The sequence below is a fragment of the Enoplosus armatus genome, chromosome 14 (assembly GCF_043641665.1).
Source record: "Enoplosus armatus isolate fEnoArm2 chromosome 14, fEnoArm2.hap1, whole genome shotgun sequence".
Lineage (NCBI taxonomy): Eukaryota > Metazoa > Chordata > Actinopteri > Centrarchiformes > Enoplosidae > Enoplosus > Enoplosus armatus.
The window spans coordinates 19,578,400-19,600,338 of record NC_092193.1 but is presented as its reverse complement, the minus strand read 5'-3'; the positions used below and the strand labels follow the sequence as shown (position 1 = coordinate 19,600,338).

General features: G+C 41.9%; 1 protein-coding gene across 1 annotated transcript in view; it reads right to left on the bottom strand.

Moving 5' to 3' along the window:
• Positions 1-5,734: 5,734 nt before the first annotated feature.
• carmil3 (capping protein regulator and myosin 1 linker 3) overlaps positions 5,735-21,939 on the bottom strand; it is a 72,848-nt gene continuing 56,643 nt past the window's right edge. Inside the window, exons 26-40 of the mRNA XM_070918947.1 lie at positions 21,553-21,666; positions 20,654-20,829; positions 20,470-20,557; positions 18,534-18,659; positions 18,305-18,371; positions 17,517-17,704; positions 16,832-16,911; positions 13,203-13,322; positions 12,047-12,212; positions 10,899-11,268; positions 9,642-9,748; positions 9,308-9,521; positions 8,960-9,031; positions 8,487-8,606; positions 5,735-5,775 (exon numbers count right to left, since the gene is read on the bottom strand). Coding sequence (XP_070775048.1) covers positions 5,735-5,775; positions 8,487-8,606; positions 8,960-9,031; positions 9,308-9,521; positions 9,642-9,748; positions 10,899-11,268; positions 12,047-12,212; positions 13,203-13,322; positions 16,832-16,911; positions 17,517-17,704; positions 18,305-18,371; positions 18,534-18,659; positions 20,470-20,557; positions 20,654-20,829; positions 21,553-21,666 — 2,049 coding nt within the window. The remainder of the gene's footprint in view (positions 5,776-8,486; positions 8,607-8,959; positions 9,032-9,307; positions 9,522-9,641; positions 9,749-10,898; positions 11,269-12,046; positions 12,213-13,202; positions 13,323-16,831; positions 16,912-17,516; positions 17,705-18,304; positions 18,372-18,533; positions 18,660-20,469; positions 20,558-20,653; positions 20,830-21,552; positions 21,667-21,939) is intronic.

The window sequence follows — 21,939 nt, the reverse complement described above, 5'->3', positions numbered from 1 at the left end:
ACCTCAAATGAGAGTTTTGTGCGGCAACTCTCTGACCCAGGTGTGGACTGGAGGTAGAACTTAAAAGCAAACGCAGAGGTCTGAAATGTGCGCAGAGCCACAGGGAGATACAGAGAGGTTAAATATATGTGCCTCACTTACTGTGAAGAGTGAACCGGCTCAAGGGAGAAGCCCTCTGCTCGCCATCAGCTGATGTGCTGTATAAAGAGGAGAAAGAGAGGGCACACACCTGCGTTCCTCCCTGTATACCCTCCTCCTCTTCACTTCCCATGCTGCCCTTTGGCCACACACACACACATACACACACACACATATATGATGTGAAAGAGAGGGAGACTGCACTTTTTTTCTCTCTATCAAAGGGTCGGGATAATGAGCATAGGAGAATGAGAAAGATCCAGAGAGAAATGGTTTTCAGGGTTTGGTGTAGAGGAACTTGACTGGCTTGCACGCATTCTAACATTTGCTAATTAGCGCCAAAAAAAAAAAAGTACAGCTGAGGCTGGTGGTTATTTGGTCATAAACTAATGTTTTTGACAAATTAAAATTTTGACCTAACGATGGCACTAAATGAAACTCAGGGGATCACGAAAGATTTTAAAATTCCTCCTGAGGGGGACGTGAATGTGTTGAGACATTTCACTCAAAACCACAAATGAGAATCTTATGTTGGCACCAGAAGAAAAGTCACGTGACCACTAAACACATTAGGCATTTAAGTCTTACAATTCACCCTTAGGGGAAGATGAATGTCCGTACCAAATTGCACGCCAATCCATCCAAAAGTCAACCTCACGAAGGCGCTCGAGGAAATTCAGGGGATCATCATCAAAATAATTACATCCTCTGGGGAACATGAATGTCTGTAGAAAAGGCAGTGCCAATCCATCTGGTAGATGCTGAGATATTTCACTGGATTAGTGTCAGTTTAGACCAAAGCGGCGGATCAACTACGCCTTCCCTAGAGTCACGTTGCTAGCATGGCTGAAAAAAACAACTCACATATGGTGGGTGTCCACATACTTTTGGCCATGTAGTTTCTCTTCAGTGTACAACTTTAAGTCTGAAAACCCACCTCCCCTCCGCGGCTTGGTTACCTCAGTCGCCCTCTCTCCCTCTAGGTATGTGTTGTCTACAAAATATCTCACTCCCACTGAATCTAACACTGCCTCAGCTCCTCCAACACTGACCTCACTATCACTTTCTTTTTTCACGCACACAAACTGACACGCACGCACACACACACACACACAACTAGACAGAGGAGCCACACAAACACAGTGAAACACTCACTCGCACACAAGCGCGCCTTGACACGCACACGCACACACGCACACACACGCACACACACACACACACGCGGCTTTAATCTCCACTAATTGCTGGCTGTGGGTATTATGAGACACACTCGTTCTCAGGGAAAACAAACAGGGGGAGGAAGAGGGTGAGAGAGCATCGAGAGCAGGGCGGACGCAGAGACGAGGAAGGAAGGTGGAAAGTGTCAAACACGCCTCCTCAGATTGTAAAGATGGATGTGAACTGAAGAGAAGCCTTTTATGAACCTGAGAGGAAAAACACGGCGACAGCTGCGTCGGTGGGAGATGTTCAGGATGGAGCCGGAGGAATCCAAAGTGTGTGGCGCTCTGCTGCGTCATGTTCATTCTTTTAAAGCAGGAATAAAGGTGTTGACCTGAGCTATGGCTGGAACATTTATGGATTTACTGGTTCACTTGAAGCTCTGCTAGTCGCCTATTTGCCTGTTTTATAGCACAGGGGGCTTCAAACCTAGCACCAACCTCCGGCTCTGAAAAGTGGAGCCAATGAAGTGCCTTAAACCTGCATTCTTTCAAATGGCCTGCAGGGGGCGACTCCACTGGTTGTAAAAAGAAGTCCGATTGTATATCAGTCTATGAGAAAATGACCCTACTTCTCACTTGATTTATTACCTCAGTAAACATTTTCCCAATGAGTTCATGGTCTCAATCGGCCGTTTCAAGTCTTCTTCAACACATCATGATGTTCATTTAGTAAATGATGGTCCCATTTGGAGTAAAATAGACGATGAAACTGGGTATGTTTTAGGGGGCGTGGCTACTTTGTGACAAGGCTATCGCGGCGACCAAGTCACGAGACGCAAGCACACACCTCTATATGAATACACAATAAAAACAATTCGGATTTTCTTTTACATGACAAACACCGCTCCACTCTGCAGTCTTGATTCTTGACGTGTCCACTTCCCCAAACCTTCATCAAGCTGCAGACTTCAAGCTTTTCTTTCTTTTTTCCCACAGCACCAATTATAACACGAAGATCAAAAGCAAAGTTGCCCAAGCGACACACAGAAAGCAAACAGTCAAATTCAGCCTTGTTGTTGTCATCAAAAGAATGCAGACCTGCGGCTGTTGTTGCTGCGCACAGTATTAGCTGCCTCCAAATGCCACCAGGACCACGATAACAAAACTCTCCGTCGTGAGGCTTTAGTCATACGTCAGCCAGCCTTTGCATCCTAATCTTTCATCCACAATTATAATGTTTTGCACATGGCATGCATTAAATAAGGGCAGACTTAAGATTCTAAAGTAAATATATAATATTTAATATCTATAATATGATTTTGGTTGAATGATTGGTTACAGGCCTTATGAGTGTCTGACTGGAGGAAGTTAAATAAACACTGCTTGTATGCATGCAGGTGTTGTGACACTGAGCTGAAATCCCTTCTTTTTCCTGGTGTTACGCAACGCAGAAGCCCCCCCCAAGACCTAAAATCATGTCTTAACACGGTGCATAGAGTGGAGCGCTTCATGCGTCGGGGCTCCGTCGCCTGGTTTTGTGCTGCTCAGCAGGTGCACGGGTGGAGCACACCACTGGCTCATATAAACTCATTACCAGCCTTCCACTGTTGACACAGCGAGTGAAGTGGCTCGCCGCTGACCCATCTGCTGGTGCTGAGCACATGCGACTCACACCAACACACCGACACACACATTCAGGGGAACACACACTTCTCTGCAAATACTGCAGGCATAGATGAATGAGCGAGCGTTGGGAACATGCAGATAACCAAGTGCACAGCACCTGATACGCATCAAGATGAATGAGCTGGAATACCCTCAGATAGTAATATGCACACACACATAGTTTTGTTAGTGGGGCATTGTGTTTACGCATGTGTGAACCGTGTAGGTTTACATACACAGAGCATATGGGGTGCAGAGGATGGAAAGCTCATCCGGTGACTGTGAACACCCCTGCGTGTGATGTGTCCCGGCAGTGTGGCAGATCAGGTGACTGCATGGAGGGAACTAAGCGTCTCATTTTCACAAGACAAACAGGCTCCTGATTGTTTGGAAAAGCTGACAAACCGCCCGGAGTCCCGTATCACCTGCGTGCCTGAGACATGTGCACGACAGAGCGGCAACATACTGCATGGGGCCTGATCTCCTGTTTTACGCGCCAGAGGAGGGAGCAATTCATGTTCACACAGTCAATTAAGTGCTGATCTCGCTGGTCAGCAGGCCTCCTCTAGACGTTTGAGCGAGCCGCATCACAACAGCCGTATCATCGCGCGTAGTCTGCCTTCATGAGCGCAGCGACTGCTGCTGGTGGTTATGGTAATGACAGCGCATCATGACTTGACAGCAACATGCCATTGGAGCAGTGAGCAGGCGGTTTCAGACGAGAGGAGCGCTGGGTCTCTGCTGCCACCTGCTGCTCAGAAAAAGTAAGAGTCTGGGGTCGTCACATCACCAAGAAATAGGAAAAGGTGAGTCACCAATGTGTCATCTGCGTCAACACTGGACTTCAATGTCACTCCCCTGTGAGCTTCTTTTGACGCAGTTTTTGATGCAGTCTCACTTTTTATAATTCCTAACAAAAAAGTGTTTGCTTTTTATTACGTAACACACACACGACTAACAGTAAGACATACTGTTGTCTTGTGGTGTCTTTTTTTTTTTGTCCCATGCCCTCCTTACAATCGGTATGTGAGATGTTTCCGATTTAAAGGAGTGCTCCACCAATTTAGCATTGCACTTTCATGAAGTTGGGAGACGCACAACAGACTTTTTTAAAGAATGGTTCAAATCGAAGCAACAAAGGGTTGCGATATCCTTGACTTGTAGCTCCTGGTAGTCATCAAGCTTCTAAGATGCTAGATGCTGCATTTCCTGTAATGCTTGTGATTAGACCCTTCCCTGCATGGTAAATGCCTGCAGCTTTTCAAAGTCTGCACCTCCAGTTTGTAAAGCAGACTCTCCAGCTTGACATTTTGGGAAATACACATATTCACTGTCTTGCCTACAGTTACATGAGAAGATTGATACCACTGTCATGTTTGTCTATTAAATACGAAGCTACATCTAGCAGCCAGTTAGCTTAGCCCAGGCTAGCCCCCTGTTTCCAGTCTGTAAGCTACAGCTAAGCTAACTGGCTTTAAAAACAACTGTAGCTCAGGATAAAGACAGGAAGCAGGGACAAACAGCTAACATGCCTCTGTCCTAAGATAAAAAAAAGAATTGCCTGCCAGCACCTCTAAACTTCACAAACACACACCATGTTATATCACAACTGTTATATACCTTTTGATTAATCCATTAAAAAATAAAATAAAAAATGAGAAGTTGCGGTTTATGTGTCTGAAAGTATTTCTTTGCTGGGCCAGTGTAAGCTAAGCTAAGCTAAGCTAAGCTCTATACTTAAAAGACAGACATGACTGTCCAACTATTCCTTGAAAAAAATGTGGTTATCAAGCCCAAACCAAGTGAACCCTGATGACATTATCTGGGGTTGTTATTTTCTTAGACTTGACAAAGCTCCTGTGGAGTCACAACAGAAAACAACTGTTTTAGTTGAGTAGTAAACCCCATTACCAACAAACTGACTTTCATGTGTGAAATTGGTGGTTTCCTTTTGGAAAATGCTTGTTACTCTCATAATACAACACTTAAATCTATATGCATCATAAACATGGCTTTCAATAACCCCATTCCTTGTGTAAAGTCAATTTTATTTATTCTGATTCATAGAAGCATTTTTAGAAAATATACTCATTTTCAGGCCTGCAAAATCAGATTAAAACTAAGTGATCCACTGACTGACTTAAATACTCTTGAAGAGATGGAAGTGCTAAGTGCATAACACATTTCTCAATCAACGTCAGCATACACCATAAGCATACTTACAAACACAGTTATCAAATGATATGTTATCACAAATAAAAACATGATTGTTAACTGGTAGAGTTACCACAATGGTTAGTGCAGTTTTATATTCAGTATTTACATCTCCATTAGAATAAATACAGTACAAACTCACTCACTTTAGTAGTCACAGATTGTCAGTAAAAGACAGGGAGGGAATGAAAAGACAGGATTTTCAATATTAAATTATTTTTTGCACAAATGCATAAAACAACAGTTCATGATGAGCATACTGGAGAGACATTGAACAACTGTGTGTGCTTGTGTGAAAGGTACTTCATGTACTGCAGGTCAGAGCTTCACTTATGCCTGAGAAGAACCATAGCAAACGCAACCAGTTAAAAACAGAAAGCATACAGAGTACATGCATTTTCAGCAACAAATGTCTACATGGATTAAAAAGGGGGAAAAAAAGCTGCTGTTGGATCTTTGACAGTTGAGTCCACACAGTTTTAAAAGCTCGTCTCTGTCCAGTCCTCCATGTTCCAGTCTTCCCTTCCCAGCAAACTTCTTCTGGTCCACTGGTAACGTCATAAAGCGTCTCTGTTACCAAGCTGGGGACTTTCATAACCTGAAGAAGCAAACACGGTGTCAATGCATTACTTTAAAGCTGCACTAATGGACATTTTTACATTAGCAAAGGATCAAGTCAGTATGTGAAAGGTGTCACTAGTAGTGACAAACCCACAGAATATTATCAGCAAAACCTGCAGTACCCCTCAGAGCATTTTAGCATGTTTAAGATCATTGTTTTGGTTTTACAGCCCACAAACTCATCATTTCCAGCAGCAGCAACATTGTTCAGGAAAAAAAGCTCCAAAAACCCACTACACACTACCTGTTCAGCACTAACAGACAGACATAGTTAGCGACTAGCTGGTTAAGATAGTGGAGCATTTAGCTGCAAACGAGCCATCTATTCCCTTCAGAAGTTGGTGGAGACCGTAACAGAGCAAAAGGAAAGTAAATATTGGACTTACATTTATCAGTTGAACACCAACACGACTCCAAATGAATTCTAATGTTGCTGCGTATCTGCTTGATGTGTAAATAGGCTGACCATGTTCACCATATCAAACTTTAAAAAGGTTATTTCTGTTGACTACAAGTGGCCAACAAATCAGTTATTGCAGGCTTAAAGCTGCACTAATTAATATTTTACATTAACAATGGATCAAATGACTATGTGTACCGTGAAAGGGGTCACTCGTAGTGCTTATTCCACAGAATAATCACCAAACTATGCAGTTGCCCTCAGCTCTGCACAGCCATTTAGCCTATTTTGGGCCATTGTTTTCTCTCTGCAACCTTGTTTTCAACCGTAGACAGTTGTTTTAAATAAGTGAACCAATGGTACCTTACCTGCTTCATGCCAAACAGCAGAAAGACAGAGTTAGCAACTAGCTAGTAAGCATAGTGTGGCATTTAGCTGAATGCTAAAAGGAGAGTGAAAATTGGATCATCAGGTGGCAGAAAACACATCTCCACATGAATGCTAATGCTGTTCAGTGTCTGCTGGATATGTAAACACTATGCTAACACGTTTGCCATTTCCTTTTGGTACACAGATGTGATGTTTGCTTTAAGTTTGCCAAACTAGGAATTAGAAGCAAACAGATTAATCTGTCCAACACAGTCCTTACACACTTCATGAGAAGTCCGATTCTAGTGCAGGACAGTACAGGAAACACAAATATGACGATGTGACTATTGTCTAGGCTTGGGCAGTATGTATCTTTTCACACCTTCCAGACATTTCACTGGGGTATACGGTATACGATGGTATTTGTGTGCGTAAAAGCTGAGCTGCTGGTGATAGAAGTCTGTGAAGCATGTATGACATTGTCTAGCCTACAATGCTGTGTGTCTAATATGCAATTAGCCTACTTGCAGAAGCCTTGCTGGGTTTAAATATTTATAGAAAAATGAATAGATAGGAAAGAAGCGCCCTTCTTCATAGATTCTTGCTGGAGGACCTGATGACACTTGTTGCCGCGGCAGTTACCAACACATCAATAGGCTGAATGGAGATGATGGTGGTGGCGGCAGACTGGTAGTTGAATAAAATCATGTGGCTAATAAACCACTTTTGTAGTTGGAAGAAGTCATCTCAAGATCAAGTTTTGTGTGGCAATATGATCATGAGTCAATATAGTTATATTTAGTGGTACAATCCATATTTAGGTTTGACGTTTTAGCCACAACTTTCTTGAGGCAAATAGTGAATTTTCCTGGAACATTATCACTGGAACACACTCGCCATCTTTCTCAGCTCAGCTGCCTGTTCCACCAGTAGAGACTGACCTCTGGTGGCGTGTGCTCTGCACTTCGAGACATCGCCTCAAAACAGCATCTCTGTCTCAGTGTGACAGAAAGAGACGCATCTGTATTTTTGAAAATCCTACATTTGAGACTTCTAAATACCCTGGTATACTGTATAATACCTTGATACCGCCCAAGCCTACTATTGTCCAGATTATGAAGTCTCTCCTAAAATTTACCAGGGCCACACTTTCTATATAATTGGCTTTTAAGCCATTGTTTGTGACATGTGGACCCTTTTTACCAGTCTCACAGTGATGGTAATTGAGTCCTCTGCAGCAGGGTCTGATATACAGTTCTGTACAGAGGCAATTGGCGGTGGTTTTGCCATGCCATTAGTGTCCCTTGATTTCCTCTTCAATGCCAAACGGCTCAATGTAGAAACTGATGATGAATCAGCAAAACATGGCTGCCAATTATCTCAATAATGGAACATAGTATCAAAAAGGAATCAGCTTCAATTACAGCAGGAATGATAAAAGGTCCCTATTTCAAAAAAAAAAGGCAAAGTTCTCATTTAATAGCACGCTTATCCAGGCAGTGTCACATCCGGCTGCCAGCTGCAATAAGACGTTTCGGGAAAACTGCCAAATTATGTCTTTAAATTATGTTTTATAATCTCTTACTTTGGCCAGCCATTTAAAAAATACCGGAACAAGCATGCACTCAATATGTAAGGTATGACTCATCCACGTGCAGTGCTATGAAAAAGTCTTCACAGATCAGTTTTTACAGAGGTTAAATTACAAAATGAAGCAGAACACACTTTTGAACTGTTCTTTGCTTTTAATTAACTTCCTGAATTTCTTACTACTTTTAGTAAAATTAAAACTGTATCATACCAGACACAAATCATTGTAAAAATAATTTTGTATTGCAATAGTCTCAAGGGTGCAAACTTTTCCTGTTAACATGGCCGTCATACCACACACATTTGCAGGAAGTGAAACAGATACATACACCTGGTCCCAGCAGGGTAGTCCAGAGATCTGTTTCTGTACTGGGGGAAACAGGGCTTTTTCGCAGGGAATCTGTGATCTGAAGACCTCTCCAGATCGTAGGGGCTGTCCCGTTCCATGCCTGAGGGGGATGGCACGAGACACACACACACACACACACGCACGCACACACACACGCACACACAGAGAGTGGGGTGTGGGAACTGAAAAGGGGTTGCAGGATAAAGCCATAACGCGGTACACAGCCAGCAAGCTCTACAGGCTTTGGGAGCACATCAAATAAGAGGCTCATGCTGTTTTTGTTTGATAAAATATAACAAAGGCATCACAGCACTGTTATGAATTATGCACAAAAAACAAGGTGTGCATTTGTCTCAGACAGACATGTGTATAACTAAACAGCATGCGTACGGTGTATATCATTGTATGCACAACAGCGGGGGTGCTGTAAGCACAGTGTCAGACAGACAGTACCTATGTCAAATGAGTTGGACTTCCTGGTGTGACGTGATGCTGCTGGAAATCCATTACGACCTTCTTCCTCATCTGGTTGGTGGAACAATCATCATCGACATCTTACTTTGCCCACATGGCCTTACTAACATCATCTACAACATACAGTATTCTGTCTCCTAGATGTTGGAAGTTTACTGTAACTAGCAGGACGTGGATGTTAGCATTAACAGCTACCAAGCCTATACAGAAAAGGTAAAGATGTGTAGAATCTGAAACTTTTCCAATAGGAAATCCAGGAATATTACATGAAAGTACCATCCACACTGTTGTATTTTGAGTGATGAGTAAAATAACATTGTTATGTACCTTGACTGACAGGATCTGTTGCTTCTACCCCAGGCTTGGCAGATGCTGGTGGGCTTTTCCTCTCAGTGGTCCCCTCCTCTTGAATTATTGGCTGAGCAGGAGGCAAGCTCCTCTGGTCACTGGTTGGTTCTCCACCTGGACTGACGGGGGAGGTTTTGGGAGAGGTCATGGCCTTTTCCGGAGAGGTCTTGTCCCTCGAGAGGTCTAGACTGGGCTGAGGGAGTAACACAGCGATTGGTTATGTTATCAGAGTCTGCTGCGTGAGAGTAACTACAGAATGTGTCTTCTTTAGCTTTTTTTCCCTCCTGTTTCCCACGCTGTACACATTCAGTACCTTATTGGGTATAAGAGGACGTTGTCCCTCTGGCCCTCGCGCTCTCTGCTTCTCTTCACGCTTTCTTTCACTCTGGTCTGCTTCTACTTCCAGCCTTCCTGCCTCTTCTGGTAAGACAGAAAAAAAAACACAGTCAACACAGCCTTTACAATGATCCATCAAAGCTTTGTTTGAAAATGAAAAGTAAAAAACACTCCAGCACAAATGCTTTATTTGGAAATGTAAGCCTTGTCTAGACTGGGACTGAAATCAATGACAAACATATACTGCAACAACAAAAAACCTACAATTACGGACTTATGTGCTTGACACACAAAGTGGGACAAGAAATGATATGCATATTATACTGACCACTTGGTAAATGCATATATGCATGTGCATATGTTGATATGCATGTTTACATGCTGATGGGTTGTCACTCATCAGTCATCTCCAGTTAACAAGGAAAATAATAGCAGCAGCTATTATTAATGATTCTTCGCTGTCCACCTCTTGCAGCAAGGTTTTCAATCAAAGGATAAATGTGTACTTAATGTCAATCCGCAGATTTCTACATTGATTTTATGGCATGACCGGCTGTGGCCTCTAGCTATTGCACTGATCTTTCAATTCCCTTTGAGCCAGAGTGCAGTCTATAGCTACTTTTGTAACTGAGGAAATTTGGCTCATTACAAAGTCTAGCCTTGAAACTAACAATGGCCCCCTCTCTATAGTTTGGAACGGCATCCCCGTTGGGACTGAGCCAATCAAATCTCTGTCCACTAACACGGTGTCTCTCTTTAAACTCTTGACTTTGACAGACGCGTCTTGAACAGATGTTCTTTTAATGATGTTGATCTACTTTTTGAACTGCTATTACAGTATGTTAGTTTTCTAACTTTTTATATGGCTTCTTCTGAGCCCCAGAGTTTTTTTCTTAACTGTAAACTGAACAGTGAAACAAAATGGTATCACCGCCAATCAGATTATTAGCTGACATCTATTAATTTCATGTACTACATGTAGATCTGATAATGCATCATTAATGTACCATCATCACCAGTATTATCAACATTATCTTCATCATTTGTTTACAGTAATTATAGCATGATATCACAGTTAATTATGAGCATTGAACCTTAAGCTATTATGAGGTGTGTGTATTCTGAGGACTGAGCATGTGATTTGGTGTTTTGCATTGTGTAAGTTCAGCAAATTGAGCCAAAACAATCCTGAACTACTGTAATACAACTTTGCTTGCTGTCTAAGTTGCAGTACCTAAACTCTCCTGCAGGTGTCTCTGCCTCATGGCAGCCAGACTGGGCTTGGTGCTCTGTGGAGGTGGCTCTGGCCTCGACCCACAGGGGGCCACGCTCCCACCGCCGCTCTGTCTGTCCTCCTCCTCCGTCTCAGTCCGCGAGTCTGTCAGGGGCACGATCCTCTCCTGCCTGCTCGTCTCCATCTGTCTGTCCGTCTGTTGTTTGGAGGACACCACGTGGCCGTTACTCCGAGTATCTGCGGGGGCATCTGAGATGGCGGTCGATCTGTCAGTGTCGTCTGTCTCTTTGATGTCGCAGGTGCTGCTCCCATCCGAGTCCTCGATTTCTGCCCCGATGCAGCTGTACACCATGCTGACCAGGTCTGTGGACTGGACGAGGACAAAAAGAAAAGACAGATAAATGAGTCCTCAAACCTTAAAAAGTCAAATATTTGACTTCATATACCTTTCTATAATGTCATATACTGCCAAGCACTCCCTGTTGTTGATAATGTACTGAATCATTTAACTGTCTAGTCTGGTGGTGACGATTAAAAATCGGTAATTCTTGTGAATTCAATTATACCAAAATTAAATTATCCCTCATTTTTCTGGGGATGTCCTTAAATCCCCTCAAGGATCAGTGAGGATCCCTGGACTCTAGTTTGAGAACCACAGGGATTTGGAGAACTCCGACTCTCTCTGCGTGTGTGTTTGGGCAGAGATTTAAAATAGGCCATATAGTCCTCCACACTTCATCCAACACAGAAAAAGGACGGGAAAAGCAGGTGGTGGGCACAGCACGCAACCACCCACTGTGAAACTATAGGCATTATGAGTTAGATTGGAAGCAAACAGAAGATATGCTATTGAAATAGTAATTTCAATATATGCATTTACTTTAAATTGTTTGTTGAGCCAGATTGGCGCAATATTCCAGAGGGATAATGAAATGTGTTTCATAATGCTTTGGCTATTTGGAAGTTAAATACACACCCTCACCATGCTTTACAAAGGTCAAAGGTCACCGTTAGCTCGAGCGCTGCGCCCTCCGAGCTGATTGGGATTCACTGTCAGCAACTGCTTGCTGTCATAAGAGTTCTACTTTCGGATTTGTAGTTGAACAGTGAACACAACATTCTCACTGTGGCTGCCCCTAACGCTGTACCTGTCTTTGGATGAGGCAGGGCGGGCTGGCAGCCCTCAGATGCACAGGTACAGCCTGCATGGGCCGAGGTGAAGGCATGGTCCCGTTGGCTCCGGGAACAGTGCTCTCTGGCCTCCCGGCGTCCTTAGGGTGCTGAATCATCGAGTAGACGTTCTCTGAGGTGAAGCTAGAACAAACAAAGACACAAGAATCTTTGATGAGGGAGTCATATTTACGTACGTGTGAGTGTTGGGTGATCTACCTTGCCCTTAAATCATTATTAATATGTAGTATATTAACAATCTGTATTTAATATCAAAATACAGTACAAACATGAACTTTGTATGTCACCAATTTGAAAAGGTTGTATTTAATGAACAAATTGTTGGCCCAGATGCTGTTACACTTCCCACACACACTGTGCTGTTGGAAGAGGACAAAAGACATGGATGCAGAGGGCAGCCAAGTCAATGCTGCTGCAGCGAACAATCTCCTTGATTGCTAAGCAACAATCTGCAGGTAAAACAGCACAAAACATGGCAAAGTGTTTTTAAAAAGCCATTTCGATCTATAACTGCCTTTAAGATGAGTCATCTGTTCTTTTATGCCTCTCCGTCAGGCTGCTGTAAAAACTTGGCCTCCGTGTAAAGAGCGCAACTCCTTGCTCCGCAGCAGAGGCGACTGCGTCACAGGTTTTTAGCCTTTAAGTTGAATTTGTAAGCGCCTCCGTCAGCTGAAACACATAATGCAGCTCTCACCGAGTGCCTTTTTCTCCTTTCCATTGTGTAACTGTGGAGCTCCTTTTAATGGGGAAGTTTACAAAGAGTGCCTACGGAGTGCTATTCTCTCCCCTCAGCTATTAATCTGTGTAATTTACTTTTTTTTTTAAATAAGTTAGCCTCCTTGTAATTTTTCCTCTTTGCAATACTGCTGTCAACTTTTTAACTATGGTGTCGTTATGTAACAGCAGCTTAAATGTATGCAATGCCATAAATTCAAGACAGAGGAAAAGAGCGAAATATTTTCTTCCATTAAAATATTTATGAAGCCATGAGGCGACGTTAATGCCCAGCGCTGGATTAATTTAACAGCCATCCCGTTCTCTGAGTCTGTGCACTTAAATGTTACTTTCATTCCCTCCCCTTCCTTCCACTCGGCCCCCGTGCTGCGTACTCACTCCGAGTCCTGATTGGAGATGGTGGAGTTGCGGTTCTTGCGGAAGCCAGAGAAAATGGACAACACGCTGCGTCTTTTCTTTCTCCTCAGTGACTGGGCCTGATGGAGGGATGACAACTGACTGGAGGGGAGAGAAAGAGGAGGAGAAACGAGAGGAGGTTATTGGTAGAGAAAGCACTGCAGACACTTATTTGTAATCTCTGATGTAATATATGTTCGTAGTGTTCGCTGTGTTGTTTTTGGTTAAGTGTAATGTAAAATATTCAGACTGTTGGGAAGTGGCAGTTGAACATTTTCACACGAGAAGCAGAAAATAAAGTTTTTATACTGGGCACTTAAGTCATGAGACGGTATAACATAAGACAATGCCCGTGATCATAAGAGCATAACTTTCTATCACACTGGCTAGCAGATCCCAGTGTTAACAGCCGACTACATTATGCGTGTTTTTTATTCTAATGAACCATATGACAATAATGGACTGAAATGGGTTCACTCGGGCTGGGCCTGTGCAGATGGTTTAATTTATTTGACAGAAGGCTTAGTTTATGCTGCCTCAGTGAATCTTTTTCATGCACTGCTGGTGAGAATTAGGCACACGCTGTCATGTAGCCATATAACTGTTTGGGAGCTACTGTTTCCGTGCGGTTTGGGTCGTCATAGTGCTGTTTGAGCCATGACACCCTAAAACTAAATTCATCTGACATTCGGATGAAGCTCCTTTTTTTGGTCATTTAGCGGCAAAAACAAGCACAATGTTAACATATCTTTAAGTTTAAAGTTGATATGGAAAACTTCTTCGCAAACAGTTAACTATTTATACATCCAGCATATCCATTAGCACAACACTGGCATTCATTTGGAATAGTGTTTCTGTCCACTTGAAGAATGAGCCCAATACTTACCCTCCTTTTAGTGGTTTTTGGTTTCCACAAACTCTTACAGGGAAATATCAGGCTCTTTAGCTGCTAAATGCAACTCTATGTTAACAGCTAGTAGCTAACTTTATCCCTCTGCCATTTGGCGCTCAGTACATAGTGCACAGTGTGTTTTTATAGTTTATTCAGTGAAACTAATGACACTGATGAGAGCAATGTGAGTGAACCAAAAGAGTAAAGTTGTGGGCCCGAAAACCAAAACAATTAAAGGATGCTAAAATGGTCCACAGGGCTTAAGGGAACTGCAGAATCAGATGCTAATTATTTGTAGGTTCATCATTTCAAATGACCCTTCTCACATACATGAAATATTTATCATAGCCACTTTAAAGTGACCCAAAAGGAACACACTATTAAATACAATGCTTTATTTGTTGTTTGCAGTATACTTCCACATCCTGTGCCACTGACAACAAATATTATAGCCTGGATTAAATCAGATGTTATAATGAAAGCAAAATAGTTGTGTTTCTTGCATACAGAATTGCTTGGCCAGAGGTCTGTATATGCGGACAGTCTATTCTGCCTCTAATACAGAGAAAGCACAGAAACTATTTAGCCAGACCACTGTACAGTTTCAAAGAAAATGAGTTAGGGAACATGAGGCTGGACTGAGACAGTAAACAAGATGATTTATTATATATAATGGAAATGTTCTAGTTATTGAACAAATAGAGATATAAAATGTGGCTTCCATTTAGTGCAAATGGAAGCTCTCCGCTACATCTGTACCCAAGTGCTTTAGGAGCATGCTGTTTATTCATCATTGATACCATTACATGACATGCGAGCACAAAAGCATTATAGGACATCTAATAGTCCTGCTTTCAATGCATGTTGTATGAGCTGCAAGTAGGATACACTTGTCTTATGTAGGTGCACATCAGTTTATTGTTATTTTGTGTTCACCCTATAGTAATATTTAGAGTAAACATTTGATTCACATTTGGATACATGTTAAGCAGCCCCTGGATTTACATCATTCACTTCGGCCCCATCTGATGAGACGTATGAAATGATTCTGTTCAATTCAATACAATGTGGAGGAACACTGATAACATATCCACTTTAGTTATACTGATATAGTATTGAAGAACGTCACATTCACCAAAGTGTTCTCTTGTAATTGTAAATCCTATTTCTCGTAATTATGACTCAGTATCTCAATCAATTATGAGGAAACATTTTCATAATTAGGAAATCTTTATGTGATAATTATGAGAAAACGACCCCATAATTATGATGAAAAAAGACCAGCCACCATTTGAGAAGACAGACTGTGATGACGCAACCTTTTTGCTCTTCTGTCCTTCTTGGTTTGAGGCATTGGGAGACTCAGATTCAGTAACTGACTCATCTACATGGCAATATTCATACTGTATGTCAATGTTGTACAGGAGTCTTAACTTATTGGAATTGTCAAGGTTAAACCTGCATTAACTGATTTTTTGTCGCTTGGCAGCAGTGGGGGTATATTATTACTTTTTAACTGGAAATGGCGAACTTGTTAGCAAACAGTTGCTTATTTACACAACATTTGCATTTGTTTGGAGTTGTGTCTGTGGCCACCTGGTGACTGTAAGTCTAACATTCGCTCTCCTTTTAGCTCTCTTTTTGGTTTCCACTAACCCTTGAATGAAATACCTGGCTCTTTAGTTGCTAAATGCTCCACCATGACCACCAGCTAGTTGCTTTGTGTTCTGCCTAAAGGTGCCCTGTGGCAATTTCATGTAAACAAAGAAAGTTTAAGTTTACATGCAGTGTTATTCGTCAAAACACATTGTGTGTAGTTTTGTGTTGAATGCATTTCCTTCCTAATAAAACATTTGCAAAAATCATTTTTCTCCGCATCGTTTAAATCCACGTTGGTTAGCTTGCAACCGTCTTCTTCATTACCTTTGCTGCCACATTGTTGCGTTTCTTGGTGCATTACTGTCACCATCAGTGTAATAGTGTGAAACCATTGGCTGGAATGTGTATTGTGTCACTCGTGGGGGCATGTGTGCAATAACAAACAAAATAGGGGATACATAGCGCTACTAGCGGTCAAAAACTCCATAGGGTACCTTTAAGTGCTGAGCAAGTAGTGTACAGTGAGTTTTTAGAACTTTTTCACTGAAAACAGCTGTGCTGCTGGACATGACACCGGTGAGAGCGCAGAGAGTTAAACCAAAACAGCAAAGTTGTGGTTGTAAAACCAAAACAATGAGAAAAAAGCTAAAATGCTCCGTAGAGCTGCAGGGAACTGCAGAGTTGTGCAACAGTTCACTGTGGTTTCTTCCACATACAAGCAGTCATTTGATATATCTTCAAGTTGTCATGTTGGTTCTAGCTGCTTTTAGGTTGCTCTAGTAATCTACCAGCCCCAGGTCCCAGTCAATGATCACTTAACTCTAATAATCAAATTGGGGTTTTTTTGCAATTACAATACAATCTCCTCATCTTTAAGAGATAATTATCTAATGAGAACTGTCTCACATAATTACAAGATTAAGTTATTGCCTGTCAAGTTGGATTTGCACCTTTAAGATGCTAAAGAATAAAATATCAGGTTTTACTGATCCACCAGAGTTCCCTTAATGTTTGTGCTTTCACTCGTATGCATTTTGTCCTCGGGGGCTACTGTAGTAATGACATATCTACTACATTTTTTTAATAACTGCACAAAAATAAATTTGATTTTGTGAGCTACCTGTCAGGTAGAACTCTCTTGCTGTAGAAATCAGGCAGTCCATCCTCCAGCATATTGACTCCTCCGTTCTCTGAGCAATGCTACACACACACACACACACACAAATCAGGAAACAGATAGAATAACAGGATAACAGTGATCAATCTGCCATGTCAACAAAAAAGCTGAAAGGCTGACAAAAAGGTATCATCATCATTTCAAATGGCTGGCTGGAAAAACCAGATCCACTGCCAACAGAAGTCTGTGTGTAAAACAACTCCTCATCATGCTGCACTAACTGAGTTTGTACCGATTTAGAAAAAGCTTTTACAAAGTCTCAAAACAAACAAGCCGCTAAGTTAGAGGCTGCCCCGCGGCCTCTGGGAGATGGTTGTGCATGATTAACATTTGAGTCACAAAGACACATGCGACAGCTTCCTACTTTAAACGAAACGTATTTTTGGAAAGTGCCACTGGCATGGAAAACAAAATAAATAACAAAAGTTCACACAAAGCAGTCAAGAGATAAAAAAAACCCCTAAAAACTATACACTTGTTAGAATCAGACCTGTATACAAATCTCATACATTTGTTCGTGGTGGAGAAACTGCCGCTCAGAGTTTTTTTCCGTCACAAAAAGCTAGAGTGACAGTGAAGCTCTTAATAAGGTCAAAGGTCACTGCCACACCATTTGCCATCCACTTACAGACTCTGGGGGAGGGTGCCCTGCTCTGTGTCTCCGCGGTGGGCGAGGCCTGACGTGGGTCACGTGACGCAAGGGTGAGCCGTTGGTGGGGAGAGTGGAAAGACACTCCCATGATGCCGAGTGGGTGAGAGGGGCAGAGTGCGGTGGAACGGAGGGGGTAGGAGAGGGACTGGGCTCATCACCTAGACCTACAAAGAGACGGGAAAGAATACAGGATCAACCTGTTTTAAGGTCTGTCCACTTTGATTTCAATTAAACAGACTAAAGTCGCAATCAAATCATTACTTATGAAAGAGTTCTTACAGCATATTACATTTTTCTAAACTCAAATATGAGAACACAAGCCTTTATTTTCAAAATAATTTGGAGTCAAAAAAAGATCAAAAGCCCACAGCCATGATTACTGCCCTGGAAGAAAACGGAGAGGCAACTCAGGCTAATCTTAGACCATTGCAAAAGTTTGGCCTGAGGGTGGCATCAGAAAAAAAGTCCTTGTTATTATCTAATAATAATCATTTTGAGCTATTACATGTAAAATTAAATACACTGGCTAATAACACAGTATTAGCATGAGCATGAGTATGGGCTGAGAGAAGTTAAAGCCATCTTAAATATTGAAAAGACATGATCACTCATTTCACCTTGCGTGGCTGAAGAAATACAGTCCTTTCTCATTCTATTACAAATAGAAAGTCAACTGACCCTGACCCTGCGATTATGGCAAATATGCATCACGCTATATGAGCACTTGAGGGCAATTAGCTGCGAGTCAAGACACAAAAACTCACTCAGTCTGGTGGAGACGGGACGGATTCTTCTAGTTCTGGAGCTCCGCTTCTTGATAGCCATCGTGTCCTTTTGTCAAAGGAGATGACAAAATTGCTGGAGCAAATCAACTAATTGATTTATCAAGTATTTATAGAAGTACTGTATTCATGCTCAATGTTGGAATAAAAAGAACCTCATTTTTCACTTACCAAACATACACATATCATCAGCATACACTCAGACACTTACTATTCCCAGGTTGACGCCAAAGTCCTCATCAGGAAATTCCAGAGACTCTATTATCCTGGACTGTCTGATAGTGCGTCTCCCCGTCCCGACGTCATCCCAACGCTTCGCCTGAGACACCTGCCGCAGCTGATGCAACACACACACATCAAACTCACGCATGAACATGTACACAAACGCGCACATTCACACACACTGTGATGACACCTGGAACAATATCCTTTAACTCTATCTCTGAGGAGAAATGAGTCCGCCCTTGTACCAAAAAGGCTCACAAACAAAGCACAGGGTACTTTGCTGTAGTTTGCAGAGCCCACAAAGACTATGAATAAAATACAATATCTTGATTATCAAAGCGAAGTGAGGCATAATAGAGGACAAACCGGCACTGCAGCAAAACAGAGAAGGGAAAATGAGATGTAACAGTGGAGGCAGTGAATGGAATGCAAAACAGAGCGGGGCAGGCAGTGTTATTGCCAGACGCCTATTTTTGCCTCCTTCTCCACTGGCTTCATTTTAAACAATTCAATTTTATGTAGAAGAGAACCTGCAGGGTCTAATCATGGCCTTAACTGACTCAAATCTAGTTGTCATGTTGTTTCTGAGTGCAATTTTCTCTCTCTCTCTCCCTCAAAACAAAAAGCCGCTCTATACTTATAACCCTTCATCCTGATACGGTAATGACACACAGCGGCTCAAATAAAGTGCCTACTTCAATCACTTAAAGATACACATCCTTTTTGACGGCATGGGAGGTTTCTATCACAAACTTTTCAACACATATCAGATATTAATGGGCCCGACAGAAAGAGACCACAGTAATAATGAGTGTCTGCACTTGAATCAAATTGCACCACTGCTGTTTCTTAACCCACTAAAAAACACAATTATAACATTTTACTAAAGTAAATTATAACATTTTACTAAAGTAAATGTTATAATTTCGTTGAGTGTTGACTTTTGACATTTGAGTTTAGTCTGGGAGGCATTTCTGGGCTGACTCCACAGCGCTCTGCTTCAAAATCTCTGCTCTACATTGATGTGGCTGGAGGCAAATGGTTGGTTGTATCAATAAGGTGTGTTTTCTGTACACTGATGGATTCCATAGGAAGAGTAAAACTGGAGGACAGCATGCTTTAAAAAAATCATTTTTGAGTGTTCAGATGCATCCGTGACTCATCTCACTATAGAAAAATATTGATTCACAAAATGAAATCATCACAACACACACACAAATCAGTGAATGCACATGGTGGTGAATGGTTTTGTTAAAGCTGTAGGTTACTCATGGTTTATCATTTATAATGAAGCAATAAGAGTAAATTGAGCAGCAAGGAAATATATTAGTCTTGGAAACCAACCAACCAGCCTGAGGCAGGGGGCGCCCCTGCATCCTGTCAATCACTTCTAAGCTACTTCTGGGGATTGTACGGTTGTTGGTTAAAATGTCCACCGATTTATGTCGACCAACTTAAGAGGAATAGTTTGAAATTTTGGGAAATACACTTATTTGCTTTTTTTTTGCTGAGAGTTAGACGGAGCCTTGCCTCTCAGCAAGAAAGCAAATAAGTGTATTCCCCAAAATGTTTAAGCATTCATTTTTAAAAATCATTAAAAAAAATCTGAATTCAAAATTAAAATTTGTAATGTTTTGTGATGAACATATTGTTATGATCTATCGTCACAGTAAAGTGTCTTTGTTGAGAAATGTGAATCACGTTTATTTGGTTACATACCAATACCAATAACAGTAATATTTGTGGTCACATTAGTCTGATGGTTGATAACATTTACTTTACCAAAATCAACCTTTGTAAACCCCACACTAGATGCTCTACAATCTTTGCCGTGAAGTTACACATTTCAGCATTAAACACAGAAACATCTTTTTTCTACATTTCTACAAAGAAGTCATGCAGTAAAGTGATATTACCAGTACCAGGGTTTTATGAGTGGTGTAGAGCTCTTGCAGAATCTGATCCACTATGGAGTTGGTCAGATAGGAGACCACAGACAACTTCACCTCCCTGAAAAGAGGAGAGCAAACGAACACGGCAATTAAATCAGTGCGTTAGCTGAGGTTCTTGGCTTGAGCTGAACTGTTTCACCAGCTCTCTTCTTACTCCAGGGCTCTGTTGATATCCTCAGCCGCTCTCTCCATGAGGGCGTTGCGGATGGCGGAGCGAGGGATAGAAACTTGTTCGGAGATGGACGAGAGAGGCGGGCTGAGTCTCTCAGCGGCGGAGCAGGACATCGGACACAACTCGCGGCACAGGGACACCATCGAGTCCACCACCACCTGGACAGAGTTGACCCCAAGACGTACATTTTTGATACATCTTCAATATATACACATTTATGTTTCCAAAACATTTAATTATTCATGCACATGTGTTTTTATCTTCTTGCTTTCATCCAACTCTTTTACTCTGAATTGCTGTCATCTTTTATTTATGTGCATTGTGTAGCAGTCTATTCATCCATGTATCAACTAGTAACAATTCATATGATCGCTTTCTCATCTTCCAGATATTCAAACTTCTCAACTTCACACCAAAGTTGGATATTTGTGCAAGAACACACGGGTAAATATTCCCCAGCTGATATTGTTGCTATTTAATTGATCATGACCTTTGAAAATTAGAAATGCGGCCTTGTGCATAACAGCAAAATTGGAAAAGCACAAACAGAAATGTAAATTATGCTCAAGTAAGTTGGAATTCAATACAAAGTATCCCCAGATTCCTCCTCGGGCTGTGCTGCTTTTTTATCATTCACCTGCGCTGTGCTGCTGAATCCCAATGGGAACAGAACGGACCCTTAAAAAAAACGTTAAACTGTTCCTTCCCTGTGAATTTAAATGCTACATTTCTTTTGAAGTCAGCATACCTGCACCGCATACACAGGTCACACACTATTAATGGGCAATTTAAATGCAACTAGTCCAGAGCTGTTTAAAATACGGATGCATCGGTGGACGGCTGTTTCTGCAAGCACGGCCACAGTTCTACCTCCAACCTACCTGCAGCTCTTTGTCGGCAGCCTTGGCCAGTTCTCCGGCCAGAGTGTCCAGTCGCTGTTTGACAGGGCCGTCCACTGACAACACATGGGCCAACTCACACAGAGAGGGATACAGCTGATACACACACACAAACACACACAGCAGGACAGGGAAGAGAAGACGTTAGCGGAGAGAGGATTCAGCATCAAAAGGAAGAGGGATCATCAAGCAGAAAGTCCCCTTTCTGAAGAAAGTAAGTAGTACTTTGATGTAGTAGGGGTGGAGGTAAAGGTGGAGCTATCCAACTACATTATATACTGTTGGTCGCTTTAAATTGATAACAAAATCCTATTTTAAAAGCGGGACGGATTTTATAATAATCTATTTTTATTCATAAATGATTTAGCA